At 51.6% G+C, this 22,811-nt stretch overlaps 12 protein-coding genes across 12 annotated transcripts; 4 read left to right on the top strand and 8 right to left on the bottom strand.

Annotated features, from left to right (window-relative positions):
• The first annotated feature begins 120 nt into the window (after positions 1–120).
• Positions 121–1,100, top strand: K489DRAFT_375646 (uncharacterized protein). The gene has a single exon (XM_033603731.1). The coding sequence runs from the start codon at positions 422–424 to the stop codon at positions 932–934; it is 513 nt and encodes a 170-aa protein (XP_033464572.1). The 5' UTR covers positions 121–421; the 3' UTR covers positions 935–1,100.
• On the bottom strand, positions 1,070–3,328 carry K489DRAFT_20020 (uncharacterized protein). Its single transcript, XM_033599593.1, has 2 exons — positions 2,753–3,328; positions 1,070–2,688 (listed from the first exon to the last, which is right to left on the bottom strand). The coding sequence occupies exons 1-2, from the start codon at positions 3,127–3,129 to the stop codon at positions 1,362–1,364; spliced, it is 1,704 nt and encodes a 567-aa protein (XP_033464573.1). The 5' UTR covers positions 3,130–3,328; the 3' UTR covers positions 1,070–1,361.
• Positions 3,329–4,142: 814 nt separating this feature from the next.
• Positions 4,143–5,657, top strand: K489DRAFT_309726 (uncharacterized protein; the record flags this gene model as incomplete). The annotated part of the gene is made up of 3 exons (XM_033600653.1): positions 4,143–4,241; positions 4,321–4,695; positions 4,752–5,657. 3 exons carry the CDS (start codon positions 4,143–4,145, stop codon positions 5,655–5,657), a joined length of 1,380 nt encoding a protein of 459 aa, XP_033464574.1.
• Positions 5,658–5,756: 99 nt separating this feature from the next.
• K489DRAFT_386112 (Sucraseferredoxin-like protein) lies at positions 5,757–7,300 on the bottom strand (the record flags this gene model as incomplete). Its single annotated transcript, XM_033606196.1, has 3 exons — positions 5,757–6,446; positions 6,602–6,838; positions 7,259–7,300. 3 exons carry the CDS (start codon positions 7,298–7,300, stop codon positions 5,757–5,759), a joined length of 969 nt encoding a protein of 322 aa, XP_033464575.1.
• Positions 7,301–7,717: 417 nt separating this feature from the next.
• Positions 7,718–9,958, top strand: K489DRAFT_310361 (sphingomyelin phosphodiesteras-like protein; the record flags this gene model as incomplete). Its single annotated transcript, XM_033600696.1, has 4 exons — positions 7,718–7,817; positions 7,882–9,323; positions 9,385–9,828; positions 9,905–9,958. The coding sequence occupies 4 exons, from the start codon at positions 7,718–7,720 to the stop codon at positions 9,956–9,958; spliced, it is 2,040 nt and encodes a 679-aa protein (XP_033464576.1).
• Positions 9,959–10,154: 196 nt separating this feature from the next.
• K489DRAFT_366674 (uncharacterized protein) lies at positions 10,155–11,798 on the bottom strand (the record flags this gene model as incomplete). The annotated part of the gene is made up of 1 exon (XM_033602796.1): positions 10,155–11,798. The coding sequence occupies one exon, from the start codon at positions 11,796–11,798 to the stop codon at positions 10,155–10,157; it is 1,644 nt and encodes a 547-aa protein (XP_033464577.1).
• A 935-nt stretch (positions 11,799–12,733) lies between these two features.
• Positions 12,734–12,913, bottom strand: K489DRAFT_292988 (uncharacterized protein; the record flags this gene model as incomplete). Its single annotated transcript, XM_033600240.1, has 1 exon — positions 12,734–12,913. A coding segment is annotated over one exon (180 nt), but the record flags the coding sequence as incomplete, so codon positions are not given.
• A 650-nt stretch (positions 12,914–13,563) lies between these two features.
• K489DRAFT_375656 (uncharacterized protein) lies at positions 13,564–14,908 on the bottom strand. Its single transcript, XM_033603732.1, has 3 exons — positions 14,725–14,908; positions 14,509–14,653; positions 13,564–14,450 (listed from the first exon to the last, which is right to left on the bottom strand). The coding sequence occupies exons 1-3, from the start codon at positions 14,881–14,883 to the stop codon at positions 13,741–13,743; spliced, it is 1,014 nt and encodes a 337-aa protein (XP_033464579.1). The 5' UTR covers positions 14,884–14,908; the 3' UTR covers positions 13,564–13,740.
• Positions 14,746–15,906, bottom strand: K489DRAFT_375657 (uncharacterized protein). Its single transcript, XM_033603733.1, has 2 exons — positions 15,567–15,906; positions 14,746–15,504 (listed from the first exon to the last, which is right to left on the bottom strand). Exons 1-2 carry the CDS (start codon positions 15,630–15,632, stop codon positions 15,085–15,087), a joined length of 486 nt encoding a protein of 161 aa, XP_033464580.1. The 5' UTR covers positions 15,633–15,906; the 3' UTR covers positions 14,746–15,084.
• A 7-nt stretch (positions 15,907–15,913) lies between these two features.
• K489DRAFT_397795 (snare-like protein) lies at positions 15,914–17,533 on the top strand. Its single transcript, XM_033606916.1, has 3 exons — positions 15,914–16,297; positions 16,354–16,495; positions 16,570–17,533. Exons 1-3 carry the CDS (start codon positions 16,264–16,266, stop codon positions 17,036–17,038), a joined length of 645 nt encoding a protein of 214 aa, XP_033464581.1. The 5' UTR covers positions 15,914–16,263; the 3' UTR covers positions 17,039–17,533.
• On the bottom strand, positions 17,228–19,523 carry K489DRAFT_406226 (para-aminobenzoate synthase; the record flags this gene model as incomplete). Its single annotated transcript, XM_033607228.1, has 2 exons — positions 17,228–17,645; positions 17,701–19,523. 2 exons carry the CDS (start codon positions 19,521–19,523, stop codon positions 17,228–17,230), a joined length of 2,241 nt encoding a protein of 746 aa, XP_033464582.1.
• A 1,024-nt stretch (positions 19,524–20,547) lies between these two features.
• K489DRAFT_309645 (uncharacterized protein) lies at positions 20,548–22,624 on the bottom strand (the record flags this gene model as incomplete). The annotated part of the gene is made up of 2 exons (XM_033600647.1): positions 20,548–21,009; positions 21,059–22,624. 2 exons carry the CDS (start codon positions 22,622–22,624, stop codon positions 20,548–20,550), a joined length of 2,028 nt encoding a protein of 675 aa, XP_033464583.1.
• Between the last annotated feature and the right edge of the window lie 187 nt (positions 22,625–22,811).

Here is a 22,811-nt window from a genome sequence, read left to right on the forward strand (position 1 = left end):
CGTCGTGACGTACTGACACGCTCGGTAATTGTCTGAGTGTGAAGTACCTAATAATGTCATTGAAAAGGCGCAACATCGCGACCGTGACATGCATCGACATCCGGGCCGCGCGAAGCTTGAACAGCCCGCATGCCAGACTCGCAAATCGGTAGGGACCACAAAAATGGAGTCGCCTTTCACGTGAATGTTGCCGCCGTCCGTGGATGTTGGTGGGATGTGCCACGTTCCGCGCTTACCTAGGTAGTTCTGGACGCGGGCAGTGATCGTCACCAGATGTCTCGCCACAACGCTCGATTTTACTCCTGAAAGGGCCCAAACCTCGAGAGGAGAGCTAATCCTCTGTATTCCATTCCGAGATCTGACCCGGTGGGACTCCGAATCTGAGGATTACTCTACAACGAAATAAAGGCATCATTTGCAAATGGCGACCTCAAGCACAAGCGGTGGCAATCGCGCCACAGAAGATCAGACAAGCCCGACGCGAGTCTCCCGACATTCTATTGAAACCGAACGACGACATCTCCTCTCGGATGACCACAGCATTGCGCCATCGGAATCATTATCTCAAGTCGACGCTTCCCTCTATGGCGACGGCGAACGTACGCCTTGTGCCAGATCGCCTACGGCATCAGACCCTCAAAACTCGCGGCGCGGTACTATCGCTGATCCAGCCACAGTGCCGACGATATCTTATCGCGGCTATCCCTCCGAAGCGCACTACCTCGCGGCGTTACGTGCGTGGGCGGACTCGAAACGCTACGTCGAGAACGACTCGGCTCTGGTGGGGTTCTACGGCCAAACGACCATGGCGGAGTATTGTGGGCGGCCGCGGGTGGAGTTTGGATTTAAGAAGATGATGCGAGAGAGGAAGAAGAAAAGAGACGCCGCCAGGGAAACCAGGCGGACCACTTTGGTTCGAGTAGAACATTGCTGAAATTTCCATGATCGACGACAGTAGCTTAAATTTGTATCCAACATTTGCGTATCCAACAGGACGAATTACTTGACCACTTCAAGGCTTCAACGATGTACTATGGCTGTTCTGCAATGGGCGGCTTGGTTGAGACCACAAACGAATGGAGTTTCGCCAACATTGAGATCACAAATATGGGTTTGCTTTTCGTGAATTCCACAATATGATACATGTCGAGATTAGGATGCACATTTTGCGCCATATTTGTACATGAGGCAGCCCTCCGTCGTGACTGAACGGCCAAAGATGCTGTCCACTTAATCTGTACATTCATATCCGCGCCTGATGTCGTCGGCAGCACTGGCATACACTTTTCCGCCGTAATCGTCGTGGAAATCATAATCTCATAATCGATACTCTGCCAGCTCATATGTGCAAGCCTTGTGTGCTACACATGGATGCTCGCAAAGCTACTCACAGTAACGTTAGCACCACTGGTAGCTTGGATGTCTTCTGCAATGGTGTACTTCTCGGAAGAACCTCTGCGGCTGCCTCGCCTAACAGCAGGCGTCCTGGCAACGGTTCCCTCCTGGTTCTTTGTGATGTATTCCCAGCACATGAACTGCCAATTGAGTTCCTTGCGCCAGCAAAGTCCGTAACCAAGGCCAACCGGTCCGCTGTCGTTGCTAAACACCTCGGCAGTTAATCCTCCCGTCTTGGGCATTCGATGCTTGAAGATAACTCGTCCAACTCGACTGTGGACCAATGCCATACAGCACATCATGCATGGTTCGTGAGTGAGGAAGACTTCGAGCTTGAGTGACAAATACCCATCCGGCTTGAGGTTGTCCTTCGCAAAGTATTCCTGCTCGATTGGTAGTACGGGCGTATCCAGGAAGAATGCATCGCGAGCAGCAACGTCATGCTCGAGGCCTCCTTTGGTAAAATTACTCTCGGCTTTGGCAGCTGCTTTGGTCAGTGTCTGAGAAGCGCAACGAAGTCGTTTCCGCCCAACCATGCCGACCACTCGCATAACAACATGGCCCATGATGTTGCCCTGGCAAGGCCCAATCTCAGGCTGTATGGCATCGGCATTTGCCAGGGGCTTGAACCTCGCATCACCCGCCACAGCCACAACCTGAGCCTGTCCATCGACTCGTTCCATAACCACGCAACCTGAACCGACGCCCAGGTCTTGTTTGCGGGCTTCTTCTCCGACCTGTTCGGCTAGCTCAAGGGCTTCATCGACGCTGAAATTGTCGCCTGTCGGGCATTGAAGCTCATCTTCAGCCTTGGCGATGGCACTTGGGTGGGCTCCAAACGGATTTGTCTTGCGATAGAACGTGGGCCAATACAATTCTGACCAGAGGGCTGCCTTTTCAACGGTGGTTGGAGCCAGTAAAGGGACAGTGATCTCCTTGATCTCAAGCGGATATTCCCATGCCTCTGCCGAAGAGCAAAATGGCGGATGTTGTAGAAGCAGGGATTCCAAATCCTTGGCGTCAACGTAACGCAAAGGGCATATCAGGAGGTGCAGAGTTTGTGGCCGAGAGTTGCTACGAGGTCGATTCGTACTTGACCACTCCCATGTGGAGCTGGAAGGTGCTTGGGTGACTGAAGTGAGCTTTGAGCTCCAAGCTTGTGGAACCGCAGAAGGGGGTTTCAGAACATTGGGCGCAGTGACGACATGTTTTGGTAAAAATTTTGGCTTGGCGAAGCGCCGTAGATGTTGCAAGTCGATAGCATCCTGTGAAGGGATGGCTTCTTTGACGACACTGTCACTCGGTCAGTTCTGGCCAACACGACTCGACATGGGGGAAATGTTGGGAAGTTTGATACCGTAGAATTCCTTCGGCGTACTTGCTAGGCAGCTCGACGGTCCAGACTTGAATTGTCTCATTGCCAAGTCGGCATTCCTCCTTGGTCTTCAGGTGAACCATGTGACGTTGCGAGTCGGCGGCAGCATCGTGTCCAATAGCGGAATCACGACGGAAACCCATGGCGGCGATGTAGAGGCGATGAAAGAAGTATTGAAGCCGAAGTTTTGCGTGTCGAAACAAATTGTTAAGACCAAAGAGGCCGAAAAGGTATTGATGAAAGCTCCATGCTGGTTGTCCGGCTGACTGTGGCTGTTGTTGTTGTTGCGGCGGCGGCGGAGGTGGTGACGAGGCAGGTACGAAAAAGGAACGAAGATGGGCCAATATTGAGGCAGGCATGGCTGGCTGGCTGGCAATTCACCACCAATGAACCGCAGCTTCACTTGTCTGGGCAGTAACTATGGCTAGGTAAGATGCAGGTGTATTGATGACTCCGGTGAAGCCGATGATCCAACCACAGGCAGGTGAATTGAACAAGCAATCGAACACCTGCAACCTTGGTAGGTGGGTAATTTGGTGTGACACAGGCGCGGAACACAGCCCTGGAGTGCAGTGAAACTCCCACTTCCTCTGGCGCAATAATTCACTTCTTCCTAAAGTAGAAATGAAGTCACAATAGGAGCAAGAGCCCCTTTGCGCAGTCAGATTTCCTCTTTCCCGAGCGTTTGCTTAGGAGCTATTGCTGGCGCGCATCATTTGTGATTGATGTGGTATTGAATCAATAACAAGTTCCTTGGGCTATTCGGCCGGATGGGAATCACTTGTACGTCGAAAGAGACCTGGATCCTTTACTCGTCGACGAACAAGATAGAGATATGTTGTAAATTTTTGTCGATCAGCAAGCAAAGGGCACGCACTAGCACAACAGGCCAGTGTTAAGGAACTCCACCAGCCCTGGAGAGCTTCGGCGCGAGCGCCCGCCCAATTCCACGGTTGGCAATTCAATGGTGCAGGTGTGAATTAGTGCCACGCGCGAGAACGCAATCCTCGACACGTCTTCCCCGTTCTCACACGCGCGCGGCGCCGCTTCCTGCATTTATCAAAGATCTTGTGCGTGCATGAAAACAATATCGCATGTCAACCTGTCCGAGTGCAAGTGCAAGACTTTCTCTTCTTATGTGCAGAGATACGCGACAGGAATCAAATCGTCGATCCATATTGATGTGGTTGCTCTTGGGCAGACACGTGATACGGAACTCATCAGCACTCCAACTCTGTTCACGCCGATTAATGCACCTCGCTGCAACTGCCCTCTCCACCGACCTCTCCGAAACTTGAGAGGCAGCCAAGCGCTCGCCAATCGTTGCTTCACTTCTTAAAGAACACATTGCCGAGATCTCCATTACATTCCGATGGGTCTCCTACTGCCACCTGACGAGCTCGTGACTGCGCTCTGTGAGCAATGGCCCGGCCGCGAGCCTCAAATTCGACAACTGACCGCGCTACTTTCAGTGAGTGTCATGGCTATTGGCTGCTAGTCATCGCCCACCACATCACTACATCCACGGACGTTTTTCTAATCCGGAATAGCCACGGTTTGCGAGTAATCCCGCGATTGTCATCTACGGCTCCACAGCCACTGGTAAGACCAGCATCATCACTTCCTATCTCGAGCGCATCGGCGTTCCAAACGCTATCATTCGCAGTCGCGAATGCGTGACTGGAAGGCATCTCCTGGAACGGACCATTAGTGATGTGCATCAATCCTTGTCATCGAACGAAGATGGCAATCGTGCAGCGACAAGAGCATATAACACTAAATGCGAGAATCTCGGCTCTTTAGCGGTACACATACAGCGCTTACTTGCCGACGAGAAGAAATTCATCTTAGTATTTGATGACATCGACCAGCAACGAGAAACACCGCCGACTCTAATCCCAGCATTAGCACGACTAGCGGAAAATGTGAGTGGTTCGACCTGTTTGATCGGGATAATTGACTGACGACTGATGTCTCAAAGGTTCCTCAACTTGTCGTCGTTCTAACTATGAACCATCCGCCTCCGGGTCTACTCCACCAGACTGGAGTGCCGCATTTACGTTTCCCCCCGTACACACGAGCTCAATCGATACAAATTTTGTCACGACAACCCCTGGACATCTTCCCGGACCCACCGGCTGACTATGACGAACACAGTCACGAAGAGGACAAAGCTTGGCTGTGGCCTCGATTTTGCACTGCAGTTTGGGATGCGCTTGGTGAAAGCGCCGCTCGTGACGTGACAGCGTTCCGTTCAGCCTGTCACAAGCTCTGGCCCGCCTTTGCAGCACCAATCGTCAGGGGTGAGTTTGGGACCCGGGACTTCAGCCGCTTACTTGTGGCCCAGCGTCGGCTGTTCCAGGAGGAAAGCGTACTGCTTCATTCTCTTGTCGCACATACCGATGTCATTTCGACCACTCAGGGTCCTAGATCGCATGCACTTCCGTACTATGCGAAATGGCTGCTCATTGCAGGCTATCTTGCATCCTTCAATCCTGCCCGTCTGGACGAGACCTATTTCATGAAGACGACAGAGCGTAAGAGACGCAAGAAAGGTGGCGGGACTGCTCGATCTGGTGGTGGCCGTCCGGGGCAAATCAGAAAGATACCGCGCCACCTCCTTGCTGCGTCTAGTTTTACATTGGATCGTTTACTGGCCATCCTGCACGCGATCCTCCCGGACGATATACGGGCGGGCATCGACATTTCTAAGCAAATCGCCACCTTGACGAGTCTTCGGCTTCTGGTCCGAGCCGGTGGTCTCGGCAGCAGCGATCCGCTCGAACCCGGGGGCAAATTCCGTGTCGGCTTGTACGTAACGTGGGACTACGCTTTGGCCTTGGCACGTGGAATGGACTTCGATCTGGCCGATTACACCACGGATTGAAATGTGGTGCGGCCATGACCCCCTTGCAATGTCTTGTCCATTCGCTCCCGATGAACCTTACGCGCAGGGACGAAGCTGACACCTCCAAAATCACTTCCATTATAGCCGTAAGGGATCACCGCTCTGGTCAATGCCGCCTCGGAACAGATCCTTGATGACTTTGCCCTCAAGAATGGTCTTGGCGACAACACCCTCGACCTGTTCGGGTCCGACACGTCCGTACCAGATGCCTTTGCCTGCCAGAGCATTTTGCGAAAAAGTCGGCGGAATATAGATGATGACATTTCCGGCGAACTTGTGCCCGCCGATGTGGCTGATCAGACCGACACGCGCGGTGAGCTCCGAGGCTGTCACATGGCTTTCTGCTGCCTCCACATTTTCAGCTTTAGGCGATTCCTCCAACAGAGAGATATTCTGCCGCTGCAGTTGATCCTCAAACTCTGCTTGCAAGAGGGGACCGTAGATCCCACATCGCTCATCCCGTCCACCGTGTCCACAGATCAGCACGAGTATTTCTTGGACTGGGCGGACGCCGACGAATTGCCGCTGCTTCTCATCCTCGCGTCGCAGAATGTTTTGCTCTTCGCGTGAAAGGCGCTCGTGTGCATGATGGAGCTTTTGCGGAAGGATGAAGGCTCGAACGAAAGCGTCAACACTGTCGGCATCGGTAGGAATGGCAGGCACATATTGAAAGCTTGGTACCAGATATGCAGACGCTGGATGTGATACGGCGACCTGGGAAGTTTCGGATTTGTCAATATTCACTGGAAGCGTGAGATTATTTTTGCTCTTGGACGGTTTACTGGCGGATGGAAACGATGAATGTGTGAGGAGCACATTGTGATAAGGCTAAATACCCGGATCAGCACACTAGAATCGAGAACAGAGGTTTGAATTGCTTCGCCCTCAGAGGCGACAACGCGCCGTCGTAGCTTCTGACGCACATCACTGTATTTTCCCCCTCGTCCGAGCAACCCTTTCATCTGTTGTAGTAAAACCGCGTCTTCGTCCTCCTCGATGCGACTCTTCCAGTCACTCCGACCCGTTGCTATAAGCACCTGCTCGGCATATGTTCCGATGGACCCATTGAGCATGGTCTCACGGTCGATGTCGAGGCCGGTGGGTGACTCGCGACATGGACATGTCGGAGACGGACAGGATTCTTCTACCGGGAAGGCTGGCTGTTGAAAAGGAACGGCGATCCGCGAAGCCCGGCGCAGATCAGTGCGCGCAACATGAGGACGCGTCGCGAATGCAGCAAGGCGACTATGCTTAAGTAGCAACATGTTGAGCCTTCTTTCGAAACACTTGCAAAGGTCAACCAGAAACCACGTATCGCATTGACAAAGCCAACGGGAATTAGACTGAATGCAAAATGATGATGGGAGGAATAAGTTGATATTAAGTAGTCTCGCTGAGCGACGGTAAGCTCGAGAACAAATCTACACGGACGGATGACGAAGGGCTCGGAGATAAAAATACTGAAGCTGCTGTTTATCTCCGGGCCCGTGAGCCATGGAGGGAATCGGAGGTTTCACTGGATCGGACGGAAGCGACGGCCGCAAGCTTGAAAAATGTCACTCTCACTCCATCAATCGCACGTGCGAGGACCTCGGGGGTGCCATTGGAGAGATTTCATACATGGATTTGGCGATGCTCGCTCGCTTCAACAGTATCACCAGTGATCAAATCTTGCTTCCTTCTTCGCGGATACGATGACGCATCCGAAATCTCTGCTTCGAAATGTCTGTCGATTCCTGTGAAGCCGATCCCGGACTCGAACCAATGTCGCCGAGAGTGGCATGGCTTCGTAGCCTGGTCGTCTAATTCATGGAATCTAGGTATGGAAATCTCGCACCTTGCATAGATAGCGGAAGATGTACATAGAAGTCAATTCATACGAAGGTTTAAGGCCAGTCCATGATCGATTTTCGTCCTGTGGTTCGGACCGGGATTCTGTGAAGCATCCGTTCTCTGACCGTGAAGACTAGCCATTTCAGAGATCCAAGATGTCTTTCTCTCCAGCATTCGTCCGCGTCATGGCGATTTCACCGCTGCTGATGCCGCAGCTGGTCTTCGCCAATGCGCATCTCCCCGGAGTTTACTCGTTCGTTGCGCCCAGCGGATATCCAACCTCGGTGTTCTCATCCTACTACCCAGGTACTACGTTCCCTTTGCAACAGCGGGATGTCTCGGCGTGACGCGATCTGAACTTCTCATATAGTCCCAACGGGCCAAGAACCACAGCCAAAGATTCGCGATGTAGTCACCAATCATACATGGCCCCTCAACCTCACAAATCCAGACTCGATCCCTGATCACAGCAATGACCCGCTCTATCTTCCTCGTCCAAGTGTGAACTTGACTCAGAGCGCCCAGGAAGCAGTCGTCAGCAATGTCATTCAACAAGTGCAGGATATCATCGACAGCCCTTATTTCGCCAATAATTGCTCCAAATGCATCGCGGCCTTAGCAGTTGGCAAGACTGCTGCGCAGCTGGCGCCTAGCCTGGTTCCTGATGCGATGGTCAGCCTGTGCAAGAAGATGAAATTCCATTCGGACGCTACCTGTGAAGAGGACTTCAATGCTTCAACTTTCGGCGCCATCTGGACACAGATCCTTGCTTTTGCAAGTGTGAGCGGGCTCGATGGCCAGTATATCTGCAGCTCCCTTTCTACTTCCTTTTGCGGAGCACCTTCCACGGCGCCACTCAATACGACTAACCTGTTCCCAAAACCGAAGCCAGCCAATGCTACCGCTCGTATTCCCAAAGCGAGCGGCAAGCGGGTGAAAGTCTTGCACATGAGTGATTTACATCTGGACCCGCGCTTCAAAGTCGGATCCGAAGGCAATTGCACTTCCGGCCTATGTTGTCGATCCAACAATCCCAACTCCAACTTGCCAATCGGACAGATCAGCTTCGGTGCTCCGCCATATGGGTACTTCAAATGCGATTCCCCCTATGATCTTGCCCTCGCGGCATTGCAGGCGGTCGGTCCTTTGACAGGCACATCTCCCGAGGACCCTTTGGCGTGGACCATCTACACAGGCGACTTGGTTAGTCATGATCCTCAGAGCCAGCTGAGTCGTGCATACGTCGAGTATGCGGAAGATTCCATCTTCTACATGTTCAAAAAGTATCTGACTGGCCCTGTGTTCCCCGTGCTCGGCAACCATGATACTAATCCCGAAGCGATTAATGCGCCGCACTCTCTCCCTGGCCCTTTGGGTGAGCAGATGAGCTGGAATTATGAACACGTCACAGCTCTATGGAAGCACGAAGGCTGGATCGACGACGATACTGCCAAGCAGGCGAGACTCCACTATGGCGCCTACAGTATCAAAAATCAGTACGGTCTGCGTATGATCACCTTCAACAGCGATTTCTGGTATCGGTCCAACTTCCTCAACTTCATCAATACGAGCAACCCAGACGTTAGTGGGTCGTTCGAGTTTGTGATTGATGAATTGCAGGCTGCCGAGGACAATGGCGAGCGCGTATGGCTATTTGCACATGTTCTCTCGGGATGGGATGGGTCTAATCCTCTACCCAACCCGACCAATTTGTTCTACCAGATTGTTGAGCGGTACTCGCCGCACGTGATTGCCAACATCTTCTTCGGTCACACTCACGAGGATCAATTCATGCTGTACTACGCAAACAACGTGAGTTTCTGTTTTCGATGTGTTGCTTTGAAGTCGTCCCACTGATTCTTTCTCTGAGCAGGGCACCAAACAGACCCGGGACACTGCGCTCAATGTGGGCTATATTGGCCCTTCGATCACACCGCTGAATAATTTGAACAGCGGCTTCCGTATGTACGAAGTCGACACCGGATCTTTCGATATCTACGACTCGCACACCTTCTACTCCGATGTCAACGCATTCCGCAATCTAAGCACCGAAGGCCCGACGTTCAAGTATGAGTACTCAGCCAGGGAGACGTATGGATATGCTGCTGGGTGGCCAGCTTCAGATCCATTGAACGCTACTTTCTGGCATGCCGTTACAGAAGCAATGGAGAAGGATCATTCCTTGGTCTCTAGATTCAACACTCTGCAGGGCAAGAGTAGTGTGTTAAGTCCAAATTGTACGAATGCGGCCTGTGCTGCGGCAAAGATTTGCTACATGCGCTCCGGCAGTGTGGCGTTGGGAAGACGGTGTCCGCAGGTGAGTGACACGGGCATCTATTCCGCATACTGTTCATCTCAATTGTAGCTCTTCATGGAAACTGACCACTGGAAAGGGATACGGAAGTGTGCAGAGCGCGTTCAAGCCGAGCTCTTGGATAGCTTCATAGTGCTCGCTGAATGCCGCCGGACGGCTCACTACAACGAGCTGGGCATCTTGTGAGATAGTTCCTGCTTGAATTACCTTGTGGAGATGTCGTTGTGGTGCAGGAAAGAGCTTCGCTTTCGGCTGGACCGATGAATACAGCTCAAAGTTTGATACGTCCGAGCAAACTTCGTCTTTAACCGAACGATGTCTTGCAGATGTCAATGTGGCAGTCGAGTCCAGTCGATTGACCCGACGTCATCCATGAACGAAAAGTCATCCAGGTTGAGCGGATTGTTTAAGTCGAGGTAAGTCTCGAATATATCATCCATGCCATCGAACAACGCTCCAGATGTGTCAGGGCCCATGACTGTCGAGGATGATGAGTTGCCCGTTGCTATCGCCGAGTCATGGATGCCAACACCGCTCTGTGCCTCCTGTAGCTCAGCACCTGTCCGTTGGTCGATCAGTGTATCCGGCTTGTCCATCGAAGCTGTGCAAATGGTCGGACTACTCATCCGAAGCTCGCGACCAATGCTGAAAGAGGACAGGTCCGTGGCCTTTTCGAGCCGCTCAAGGACGGTTTTGGAAAGTGCTGCGATGGTGTCGGCTGATGACCACGCCCGTCGTAATTTCTGTATGATCTGACAACCGTCACGGAAGTCAGATCGTGCATCTTCCTGTTGATGGTGCAACCGAGACTGCCGAAGATGCTGATATGATACTGACAAAGCAAGTGAAATAGCGTATGGAAGTATAGGTAGTGGATGTAACTCTGTGAGCAGATATGAGCCCATCATCCGATTGATCTCGATCGCGCACAGGCTCTGCCGAACGTACGAGGATGAGGCACGGGGCGCATATTTTATGCTGCGCGAGCGGTGTGAGAGCACGGCAAGCAGGAGGTAGAACAGGTGAAGGGTGGCAAGTGTATGTCGGGGGAGGTTCCAGCCGTGACCATGGTCGACTGCAGCCTCAAAGCTGGGGAATCCTTCCTCCCAGCCAGTCACGGTCGAAGGGTTTCCAGGTCTGTAGTAGCCGATGATCTGATTGAGTAGGCGACAGAGGTACAACCATACTTCAAACGCACAGAACCCGCTTTCGCCAGGCTCAAACGGCTCGATAGCGATATCTACGTCGCTCATCATGATGGGCCGGCCGCGAATGCAACCACTGACTCGATCAAGACTCCAAAGACACCAGAAGATTCGCTTGGTAGTCAGGCCATCTTCAGAACCTATGCCGTTATGCTGGCCTAAGTGCCAACCCAAGGTTTGAACATGGTGTAGTGCCTGGGTGAGACACAAAGAGGCCTCCTCGGCGCCATCTGGTCCTTCGTCATGTAAAGATAACAGGGCCAGAATGCGAATTAAGGCAATCTTTTCGTATTTGATAGGTACTCGCGTAGCTGCCATGATGGTGGCATGGAGTCTGCTACAGAATTCACGTGAGATCAGCACGCTAACGCTGCCACTCAATTGCATATGAGGCTCTGCAGCAGCATCTTTGGCAGCGACCAGACACATCGCATGGACTAAAGGTTCAGCCACAGTATTGTTGGTAAACTCCCGTCGGAATTCAGCTTCGTCGAGCAAAGGCAAAATTGGATGGATCCTGGAGAAGTAAATAGCGATCAAAGGCTCAATGACGGCAGGACTTGGCTTGTCTTCTGTGCAAGGAGCCTTGTCGATAGAGGTTCCCGCGGCGCTGTCAATCTTCTGACGGACAAGCGCATCCCATTCGCGCTTGTCTACCCACACGCCAATATCTTCATTCTGAGGTGCACTGACTTGTCGGGAAGGATGATGTCGTGGAACGAAGGTCGCCTCTGGTTTCAGATCGCTAACGAAGCGACGTTTCGCCATCGTCAAGGGTTGACGATTTTGTTCACTATCGTTGCTAACCTGTTCGGCGTGAGCATTGTCTGATTCATCTTGTTCTTCAGTCGTGGTGGCGGCATGAAGACACCGTTTCTATTGGTCTCAGCGAATCAATATGGACCTTGGAATGCTTAGGTTATGTATGTAAATATACCTTTCGGCTGCGACAGAAACCGCATGCTTTGACAGGGCGCTTGCGCTTAGGGGACCCGTCACCTTGTTGAGGAACAAATATCAATTCCATGGCTGCGTCAGAGGCGACGTGACGCCCCCTGCTCGCAGCAAGGCCGCTTCACGTGAGTACGAAGTGAAAGGCCTGTTTTCGAATGCAGAGGCTGTGTCCGTGTCTCCATGGAAATCCTGCGTTCCAAGGGTGGTATTACCTGTCCACGAATCGTCATTATCCAGAAGGTCCTGGGCATGTGCACGGACCACGTATGTTTCTCCATGTCCTTTCTGTTGTACTGCAGCGATGAATCGCCAAATATTAATGGAAAACTGAATATGTAGATTCAGACACGCGATGGAGAGAGGATAAATGGAGGACTGCCTAGTATCAAGGTCTAATGCCCAGCACTTCATGACAAGCGAATCATCAATGCGCGAGCGGTCTGAATCCACGATGATCCGAAACAGCATGCAGAGCTGGTTCGTTGATGGTGGCAGGTCTTGATCTCCAGTGAGGCGTCTTCAGAAGCAGTTGAACGAAGAAGTACGGCTTCATAGCACCAAAGTGTGAAACACCATGATATTCGTTCCAAATTCACACAAACAATGTTGTACAGCGCGCAACTACATCTCGTTGGCGCGCGTCGCTCTCGTGATACGACGGGTATCTCAAATCCGGATAAAAACTCCTAACTCCTCGCTAAAGCTCATAAGAATTCGAACCGCGGTCCTTTTCACGTCCTTGATGGAGAGAGTGGTCTGTTGAATCCGCCCACTCTGTTCATGTATTGCCTGTATTCGCTCTTCTTTGCCTTGAACACGGCATAGTTCTTGTCGTTGCCCGGGACTTGCGTATTTTTCGTAGTGCGGAAGTCCTTGAAGCCCATTATCCGAGCCATGTACGCCTCGTCGTCCTCGTCTTCGGCTTGTTCCAAGCGAGCACCCAGGGAGCGTGCGCCTTTCCCGTTGATGGGTCCACGTGTGTGCGATAAAGCAGGCTTCAAGTCTCTCGTGTCGCGAACCGGTGGCCTTTCTGTCGGTCTGCGCGAAGCATTAGGCCCTGTAGGAGGTTCGCGACTGCGTTGACTGTCGGCATCGTGTGGCATGTGTGTCTGTGAGCGATTTCCACGAGATGTCGGCTCTCTGGGTAGCGAACGATCCCGTCGACGATCATCGCGACGATCGTATCGAGGGGGGGAGCGAGACCGATCGCGATCTGGATTCTTGTCAGTCGCTGCGGGAATTCTCGTTATCGAGAGAAAATGCGAACCTTGCCGTGGTTTGTGGTCTCTATCGTCCTCTCGACGCCTGCGATCGTCCCTACGATCGTCTCGACGATCATCCCGGCGGTATTTCTCGCGGTCCATTTTTGGTCAGGCGAAATACGATGACAAGTCTAGGAAAACTACACAAGTCATTACTCGCGTGCTCAGAAGCCAGCAAATTCGAGACGACCTGCACCTGCGGGCAATGTCAGAGGCGGCTGCTTGCTGAGTCATCGTTCGACAGTGAAGCTCCAGGGCCGGCTAGGGTTAACCATACCATGGGGACCGACGAACCCGACCCGTGGACTTTCTTTATTGGAGGGTTTGATCTCTGGTTCCAATTTCGGCCTTGCAACTTCAACGATGAGCAATATATTATAATAATGCCAAAGCAGGAAAATGCTTTCCTGCACACGCTGCCTGTTGTCGTTTGAGCTCGTATTGCTTTGTCAAACTTTTCAAGAGTGCATCCTCAATTTTCCCCTTAGCGACACTCATATCTCATCCTCTTCTTCATCAAAATCGTCAACTTCACCCATGTCGTACAGTATTCTCCCTCCCTCACCTCCGCCCTTTTGGGCATCGAAATATGGCAAGACGACTCCTTCGCGGTCGGCTCGTTGCTTCTGCGTAAGTCCAAGTTCGAAAGTGACACCAGCTGGGTCATCATTGGATGAAGCATCCTCCGCTGATGTCTGGTTGGAACGATACGCTGGATGGTCCTCGAGGAGGATTATCTGCTCCCGCGATATGCCTGAATCGACAGGCCCAATCTTTTGTTTGCTGGTGCCTAGCGGGAGAACGTACCATGCACGCACTCCACGTCCACTGCGCCGACGGTATTCCAGCTCGAGGACCACGCCATCAGTGTCGTTAGCCCCCAGACCTTGCACAACACCATCAAGGCCTTCTTCAAGCCCATGAACAGGCTCAGGGTGGCTTCTTTCTCGTGCAGCTTTCGCGACGAGAATGTGGTGTAACGAGTGCACTGTAATCACAGTTGTCGCCAGATATCTCAGTAGCGTCAAGGGAGACGGAGAATATGCATCGACTGTCCTATCACCATTGACCAACGGTGATACATCGAGGTGACACACAGCTGTGAGCGAGATAGTCGGTGCTATGAAACTCGAGAGCAGGCCCGGCAAGTTTATGTTCACGGCAGCACTCAGTGCATTGATGTTATCGAAAATCAATGATACCCCTGTATGCCATGAGACCTCAAGATGGTATCGCGGAGAAGGGTAAGCTAGGTCGCTTACTCTGAGTCTGAGCACTCTTCACGAGAGCGTTTAAATTTTTCTGCCATGCTTGCGGGGTCTGTTTCCAAGCCTCGACAAAATGCTCGACGGCGTGAGGTTTTCGGAGTGTTTCAAACGACACGAAAATCACTGAAACTTTCGCCGCCTTATCACAAGGTCAGAAGATGTGTCGGCACTGTAGCTGCGAATGAGTTGCCAAATTTACTGCTCTCTTACATTCGCGCGCTTGATCTGTTCGACTAATAGCGGCCTCGCCGATTGCTCAAGGCTATCGAGAACCAACGTGAAAGGCGATGCTGCATCGCGTTGGTTGAGCAATTTGGAGATTAACAGTAGATTGTGCGTGCGACGATGTTGTATTGATGGCGGTGCCATATCGGTTTATTACAGAAAGCGCATCGTCGTGGCGTGAACAAATATTCCAAAGGTTCAAAACGAGCATCCAAGGGCTCTTTCCCGCGTCATTGTACCGCCAGCTTGGAGCTTTTCCTCCGCTCAGCCCTTAAATTCAGCAATGCCTACCTAGGTAGGTAATAACTTGCACCTGAGCACCCTACTGGCATGCCTCGCCCCAACTCACTCCCGTGCCTCAATGGCCGTATGATCATCGTCCATTATCGTGTCCTGTTGGCGGAAGTTCTTGTCGTCTGGAGTCTCAGCAGGATTATCAACGCCTATGACGGAAGGGACCTTTGATCCATCTGCCCAATATTGTTGCCGCTGTACGGAGCTGAGATCATTCCATTTTCCGTCGGCATGATCTTGACTGGCCTGCATGGCTTCTTCTCGCCATTTTTTTGATTGCCGGCCGTTCACGAGATCATCTTGCCACTTTCGAAGGGCAACCTCGATGAAGCGCTTGTAGGTCGTTTTCAAAGGATGGAGGTTGGCATCGTGGGTGGTAATGTTGTCGGAGGACGCTGGAAGCAGAGCGTAAATCCTCTGTCGCGTTTCGAGAGGCAGTGTCTCCCAGGCCGCTTCCTTGCGAAGAATTGTCTGTTCTGTAGATTGAGCTGGAATCCTAGGTCATTGCTCTCGCCAAAGCGCTATGCACTTACACAAAGATCGGATTTGCTTAATCTCGAATTCGGAGCAGTCAACCAGCGTTTCTCGGTCGACGCCATTTATGATTATCGCTGGTCATGAGCTGTTTCGAGTGACGGTCGGCACTGACGCCCTGAAGAGGGGAGAATTTGGATGTCAACTGCAGCCTGAAAGTCGCTTATGTGTGCCCAGGTGGTCATGTTTCCTATGTTCAGTTCAGAGGGGTGTTCCTTTTGGCACATGTCTCCAAGGTTTCTTGTTGCCGCGTCACTTTGAGTATGGCGCGTCACGTTGTTGGGCGGTATACATAGCCAACACTTCCGTAGATGCGAGCGAAACCTTATGAACATTGGCTTTTGAACGGTCACCACACAATTTCACACTTAATTCACCTGGTTCCGCCGTTTATCTCGACGTTGTTCACGATTGTAGCAAGTATTGGCGTACAATCCAACGGAAGTCAAATAACTGCAGGGTTCAGCAATTCATGCGCCTGGAGAAATTATTATGATGAATCTCGCCGGCATAACTTTCAAAAGTCGTTGCAAACTCCACGTCATCCTTTGCGACAGTCAATAGCTTCAGGCACCAGAAATCGTCACTCCTCCAGGGCCGATAGCGTTGGCAGCAGAAATATACATCGTTCGAGTGACACTATTCGAGAGACGAGACATCGCTTTTGCACAGGAAATACTCCCGCGGAGGACAAACATGATCATTTCCACCCAAATTGTTCGGCTCGATGGTAGGTCTCGGACGCGCGAAGTGTATAGCTTGCAGAAGAACTGACTTCGTGTATAGGCCTTGTGCTCGTCGCCTCGGTGGATGATCGGCAGATGCAGGAACTGGGCGATTTGAAACAAAACGTTCGCAGCATCATCAAGAAGCTAACGCCCAACTCGGAGCCTCGCGCATCCATAGAGTCTTCGAAACATTCAATACAGTAAGCACCTTACGCTTCTAGCCGTTGCTCGCGCATCATACGCAGGAAGTTCTGACAGCGATACTCTCATTTAGCTATGTCCTTAACGATTCAGTCGCCTATCTCGCCATCACAGAACGATCATATCCTCGAAAATTAGCACTGACGTACCTTGAAGACGTGCGCGCCGAATTCCAGACCTCTTATAAGCGCAACGATTACCTCGACCCTCAGCTCCGACCTTACGCATACTCCGAATTCGATCGCTTCATCGAGCGCACCAAAAAGACATACCAGGACTCGCGTGCGACCGGCAATCTTGACCGGCTAAACGACGAGCTGAAAGATGTGACACAGGTCATGACAAAGAACATCGAGGACTTGCTATACCGTGGAGATAGTCTGGAGAAGATGGGCGACATGAGTTCAAGGCTAAGGGAAGACTCGGCGAAATACAAAAGAGCGGCGGTGAAAATCAATTGGGAATTATTACTGAAGCAGTACGGACCATTTGGCGCATTAGGTCTGGTTGTCCTGATTCTGCTCATTTGGCGCTTCTCATAAACTCGATATCGCCTGGAATGTAAATGGGATGATGGTCATGCTTAGTGCGGCGTTTCGAAAGGTCATCTTGGCTATGTGGTGCTGTGAAGGCTTCGGACTTGGTGGGTTTCCATCACTGATGATCGTATTCAAGATCTGTTCTAAATCTGTATAGCTATTTGAGAAGCAGATTGTTGTGACTGATTTAATTTACTGAAGAAATGTGGGCAGCAAGCTGTCCCGTTTAGTGAGCATCTCTTGCCATTCACCCTCTGCTGAACTGAGGACCGTGACGGCACCGCCAGCTCCGATGTGCCAGTCACTACCTCCATCATCCCACTGATATGCCGAGCGGATGATGACTGAGAAGTCTCCGCCGCCGCCGACGTCGAAGTATCCCATGACACCACTATATGGGCCTCGTGGCTTGTACTGTTCAATTTCCTTAAGAATTTCGCACGAACGCTTCTTCGGAGCGCCAGTCATCGAGCCAGGAGGAAGTGAGGCAGCTAAGACTGCTGTGCCAGAGTTTCGCTCATTGAGTTCTCCTTCGATGACGGACACGAGCTGGTAGACCGTCTCATACTCCTCTACAGACATGAGCTTTGGCACACGAACATTATCAACTCTGGATAATAATCAGTTGGTACGCCACGAAGAAAAGGTTCACTGGACCTGCTTACCCTTTAACACCGCTCAGATCGTGCCGAATAAGATCAACGATCATGAGGTTTTCCGCTTGCTCTTTGGTCGAATTTAATACAGCCTCTGCTTGTTCACGAGTAGTGTTGGGTGATTTGCGGACGGTGCCTTTGATCGGCCGAAATTGACAACTGCCCGATCGAGACCACGAGAGAAAGCGTTCTGGGCTACTGCTAAGCAGCGAGAGTCCTCCATGGTGGTTTGATGACAAACGGATATAGGCTCCAAACGGAGCCGGATTCTGTTTTCGTAGTTGCCGATATAAATTCCATGGTCGAAGCGTATTTGTGATTACCGACTGGTCAGTCAAACACAGTTCGTAAGACTCTCCAGCGCGCAACTTTTCTTGACAGTCATGGACCTTTTGACAATATTGCAACTGCTGAGGACCGGCGGTGAGTCTGCCTTCGGATTGCTGGCGAACACTTGTCGACACTGGTATCCAAAATTTGCGGTGCACAGAATTAAGACATTTCTTCGCAGAGTCAAGCCATACATCATCGTGGGCCTTAAGAGATTGAATGTAGATCATGCCGCTGCAATGATCAAAGACGAGGCTACGCTCAACAAATACGAACCAGAAGTCAGGTCTGCCCGCCTTGTTCGTCGCGGGAGGCGTAACGTCGATAGTTTCTAGACCGCTCTCGTACGAGACATATCCAACAAAGCCACCCCAGAAGGGAACGTCCAGCGGCCCTTCAAGATTCGAGTAGGCTCTGTTGTATTCATCAACCTGCTCGAAAGCATCATTAGTGCAAGAATCAGGCACATTTTCAAGCTTGCCATCTCTGCGGATGCTCAGCGTGCGATCCGAGGTAGAGTAACATAATTGTATAGAGGAAGCTTCTGGGCAGCAAATGATGCTGTACCTCCCCGTCTCAGGGTTTAAGGGTCGCGCATCTCGTAGGCCAGATTCAAGTATGATCGGTTCCTTACACAAAGACTGTGCTTGTAATCGCTCGACCACATCTGCAACATCCGGCACGCTCGATGGCAGAAGAGTTGACCACGAAATTTTTCGGCTTCTGAAATTTTGTCCAAGCGCCGGCTCATTGAGTGCTCCAACTGAATCAAGCGGCGCCGGCAAGCACAGCGAAAGACCCGAGTCTCTGCGAGATTGACCAGAGCGCCATTCCCACGCAATGGCCCACCAGTTCCGAATAATGCTGTGTCCCTCACTGTTGGTACTTATGGATTCCGGATGATACTGAAACCCCCAAAATGGCTGATCCTTGTGTCTGACGGCCATCAAAACGTTTCCATTGGTAGAGTCTGCACAATCCCACGCAAGCGGAATGATGCTACCATCCTGAGAAGGCGTCCAAAGACACTCATTCAAATGCCCGTCCTCATTATCCGATAATCGAACATGTAGGGAGTGATACTGAGTCGCGACCACTTCGCCAGCCTTAGCGAAGATGTCCTGGCCGCAGTGTGAGATGCTGTTCACAATGCCGTGTCTAGGCTGTTTAAGCCGCACCACCTGAGCGCCGTGCATCAGACACAAGCTCTGAAATCCGAGGCAGATCCCAAGAACAGGTATAACATGATCTGGAGGTTGAGTCCACAATTTTCTGATCAGCCCGATGTCATTGGCGTTCGAAGGATGTCCGGGACCGGGCCCCGCAACAACCGCGTCGAAGCCATCAAGGAACTTGCTGAAAGCTTTGTCGTTGAGGACAAAGCGAGCATCGTCGATTTTGATGCTTTCAACAGTTACTGCAAGTTCCCGCCGAAGTAGCGCGATAATGGAGTTTGAGAAAGAATCGTACGCATCAATGAAGAGAAGCCGCCCGTCTTGCATGTGATGGACGCGGGTGTTTCTCGCCACTTTCTTCTGCGCGTTCTGGCTGCGCAAATGTGATGGTCGTTAACGAAAACCAGATCTGGAATAAATTCGCCGGATAGTACGCTTGACAATCTTCTCGGCAGCTATTATGCAGGATCTTGACGGGGTGGTGGAGAGAGAACCTCGGAACGGACAATGTGGCCGGAAAGTCGCAGAAATCTGTCGACGGCGGATATGCATTTAATCTGTCATTAAATCGGAGACAGTGGGAAGTGAGTCGACGAATGATAAATTTCTGAGATTGGGGCCAGTCAATTTTTCCCCTCGGTGCTGGCGGCACCGGACCTTTCCTGATATACATGCGTTATCTGGTAACAAATAGTCCGGCGTATTTATCAGGGTCCCGCCGCCACGCCCATCGCAAACCGAGAGGCCGAGCCTCCCACGCCTCCGCAAGCCTGGAATTTCCGGAATGTGCCTACCGTTCGCCCACGGCCGAGGGTTATCGCCGAACTCTCCGGGCTGAGAGTAACAGTCAATGGGGCATGACTCTGTCTATGAACTTTTGTCCACAGTTGCGACATCGTCCAGTGTGATTATCATGTTGGCGCCATTGTCCTTCAGAGTTTAGATATGTAACTCGTGCTGCAACCAGGCTAATCATTAGCGGATCGCGCCGCTATATGGTTTCTCTCTCCGCAGGCTACAAGTAGCGCCCGGAGCAGGGCAATGTCGACGGCAAACTTGATGCACTGGAACATTAACGGAATCGAGTGTTTGTTGAACTTTAAAGAAGCACGAAGAAGCAGATGAACAAGCTGTCGACAGAGAACAAGCAGGAAAGGGGCTTTCTCTTTGACGACGCAGACCACACGCGTTGCGATGTGTATCATCCCCCACTCTGCTCCGCTTCATTGTTCATCTTGGGACTGAAGATTTCTCAAATGATTTTGCAGACTTGCCGTCCATTTCATCCGTTAATCTGGCGGATCTTGGAGACTCAGTGCTCTTCAGGCCCGGCACAAGTGTCTCCATGTTATTATTGCACACGAAACCCAGATATTAGAGTGCTCGTATTGTCCCGGCCATAGAGTTCACTCCCGATCCGTTGTGTTGTCCAATCTTCAAGAATCGGGAGATCTGGTATGCAAATGGTACCGCTCATGGAGAGCGTCCGCAGCATGCCAATTGACTTCTGGATAGAAGGTCGTAGCCGGTTCGAATACGCCACCAGGGGTGATGCCGGTGCATCAGCCTCGAGCATTGCTTGAAGCTGATCATCCTCAAGCAGTGAAGTGTTCGAAATTACTTCACTGGCCAGCGCATGGTCCATCCTCGACAGCAAAGGCTTCAAATATCGAGACTCTTTCCCTCGTATGTTGGACAATCGCTCGAGCAATATCGTAAGATACTTTTTGCCATTGGAGAACGATGAGGACATATCGCCCGTGCATCGTAGCACATCTGCGAGGCAGCCCGCAATATCGGAGATCTTTTGTTCCTGCCAACATCATCAGCCCCGAGGTATCCACATGCTCGGAGAAACTTACCATTCCAATGCCATGACTATCTATGGCAAGAGGTGTCGCACCAGACGTGATTTCGACAACATTCTTTGCCAGCTCCACGGGATAGTCGAGCCTCATGCTGCCCTCGCCTTCAGTCCATATCAAACCATTGCTGACACCCATCTGCCAGGCGAGCACATGAAGCCATTCTCGTGTGATGGCAATGTCAAGATGCTGCGTCTCTGTCAACCCGATTGGTATGACGTCCGTTGTCGTCGCATCCAGCCTCTTCTGCGTGCGCGCAAGCCAATTCTCGTTGCAAAGGCTTGTCCTTCTCGAGCCACGCCAAGCTTGCACGAATGCTTCATCGACCGCGCTGAATAGATCGGCCAGCTTCACAAGTCCGTGAAGCAACTTTGGGTTGTCGCTTTCGAACACGGCCGGCATGCCTATGGAGGTGTGCAGGCGCGCATGTTTTCGTCTCTGTACTGCATACGCGCGTTCGGTGATGAACAGCAACCAGTATAATCGTCGTCGCCATTGTGCTTCCGCAGGATCGAGCTGCTCATATGATCTTTCATCGTCCATGTTGAGGTTTTCTGCCATAGTTATACTCTCTTGCAAGTAATGCCATGCCTTTGTATGCCGCTCGATATTGCCGTAGTATGAGAAAAGGAAGAATGACGTTAGAACTCCTGTAGTTGTTGTGTCCTCGATAAAATCCAGGGTCGAGCGTATTCTGAGGCATTCCTCCACAAATAATGCATCTGAGCATGTCTCTGGATGTGTGGCGGGCAAGTGCACGATAGAGTCATCAAGCTGGACGATTGTTGCCGCGCTCAGAGCACACAACAAACAGTATGATACGGTGGTCAGCCTTTCGGTTGATTCGGACCAGGGGTTGAATAACCGTGCTCTGTCTAATACGGGCATTATAACAAACATATGCTCGAAGAACAAATCAACATATGGGCGAAACACATCGGCAGTAAACAAGTATGCCTTCGATCGACTTCTGGCCATCGGCGCCGGATATAGTGTTCCCAGATCAGTTTCCGACGGTACAGAAGCGTTTTGCTGGGCCAGAAGCCATGTCCGATCGATATCCATACTTCGCGATTGCAATGCCGGATGTTGCGGGCTAGCCGTCGAAACCAGCCCGTTCGCACCCTCACCCATCAAATTCGCGGCTTGCAGGTGCGACTGCGAAGTTGAAGTGCTTATCACAGTATTGGCATCAGGTGCTAGAGTACTTGGGACAGCAGTTCCACTCCAGCTCCAATCTCTAAACGCAGGCTGTCGCGGGCTCAGCGGGCTTGTTGGACTGTCAGAAATGTTGCTGTCGATGCGCCGCAGAGCATGAAGGACCTTGGCGCTCCGAAGACCCTTCGGTCCTTTCTTCTTCGCTGGTTGTAGATATGCACAGCGTATGCTCGCCTTGTGGCAAGGTCCGCAGGGCTCCGATCCATCGCATCGCACCTTACGCTTGCGACAACAATCACAGGCTCGCTTATATACCTTACCAGCAAGCGAAATATCGTGATCCTGGTCGGTACGGACTTTCTTCGAATTTGCCGCTGTTGCTCTTGTGCTGGATGCCGACTTCATGTCGGAACGGATGCTGGCTCCGCTTTGCTGCGGCAGGAGTGGTGTTGGAATACTAGATCGATCTCTGGAACAGTGTTGTCTCGTCTGAACCATGCGCAGACGTCAATTCGAATTAAGGTTCTAAGCATTTTCAGAGACACTATCATATATGCGCGCGTTCCCATCAATTGCAAGTGATATAAGGTCC

This window comes from Dissoconium aciculare (assembly GCF_010015565.1).
Source record: "Dissoconium aciculare CBS 342.82 unplaced genomic scaffold K489scaffold_1, whole genome shotgun sequence".
NCBI classification, from domain to species: domain Eukaryota; kingdom Fungi; phylum Ascomycota; class Dothideomycetes; order Mycosphaerellales; family Dissoconiaceae; genus Dissoconium; species Dissoconium aciculare.

What these genes read in the sequence shown, in the direction of transcription:
- K489DRAFT_375646 (XM_033603731.1), top strand. Translation starts at nt 422, where the DNA reads ATGGCGACCTCAAGCACAAGCGGTGGCAATCGCGCCACAGAAGATCAG.
- K489DRAFT_20020 (XM_033599593.1), bottom strand. Translation starts at nt 3,129, where the DNA reads ATGCCTGCCTCAATATTGGCCCATCTTCGTTCCTTTTTCGTACCTGCC. An exon ending in TACGCCGAAGGAATTCTACG is followed by an intron (nt 2,689 to 2,752) that starts GTATCAAACTTC and finishes ACCGAGTGACAG; the next exon opens with TGTCGTCAAAGAAGCCATCC.
- K489DRAFT_375656 (XM_033603732.1), bottom strand. Translation starts at nt 14,883, where the DNA reads ATGGCACCGCCATCAATACAACATCGTCGCACGCACAATCTACTGTTA. An exon ending in AACAGATCAAGCGCGCGAAT is followed by an intron (nt 14,654 to 14,724) that starts GTAAGAGAGCAG and finishes CCTTGTGATAAG; the next exon opens with GCGGCGAAAGTTTCAGTGAT. An exon ending in GAAGAGTGCTCAGACTCAGA is followed by an intron (nt 14,451 to 14,508) that starts GTAAGCGACCTA and finishes CATGGCATACAG; the next exon opens with GGGTATCATTGATTTTCGAT.
- K489DRAFT_375657 (XM_033603733.1), bottom strand. Translation starts at nt 15,632, where the DNA reads ATGGCGTCGACCGAGAAACGCTGGTTGACTGCTCCGAATTCGAGATTA. An exon ending in TAAGCAAATCCGATCTTTGT is followed by an intron (nt 15,505 to 15,566) that starts GTAAGTGCATAG and finishes TCTACAGAACAG; the next exon opens with ACAATTCTTCGCAAGGAAGC.
- K489DRAFT_397795 (XM_033606916.1), top strand. Translation starts at nt 16,264, where the DNA reads ATGATCATTTCCACCCAAATTGTTCGGCTCGATG. An exon ending in CCAAATTGTTCGGCTCGATG is followed by an intron (nt 16,298 to 16,353) that starts GTAGGTCTCGGA and finishes CTTCGTGTATAG; the next exon opens with GCCTTGTGCTCGTCGCCTCG. An exon ending in TCTTCGAAACATTCAATACA is followed by an intron (nt 16,496 to 16,569) that starts GTAAGCACCTTA and finishes ACTCTCATTTAG; the next exon opens with CTATGTCCTTAACGATTCAG.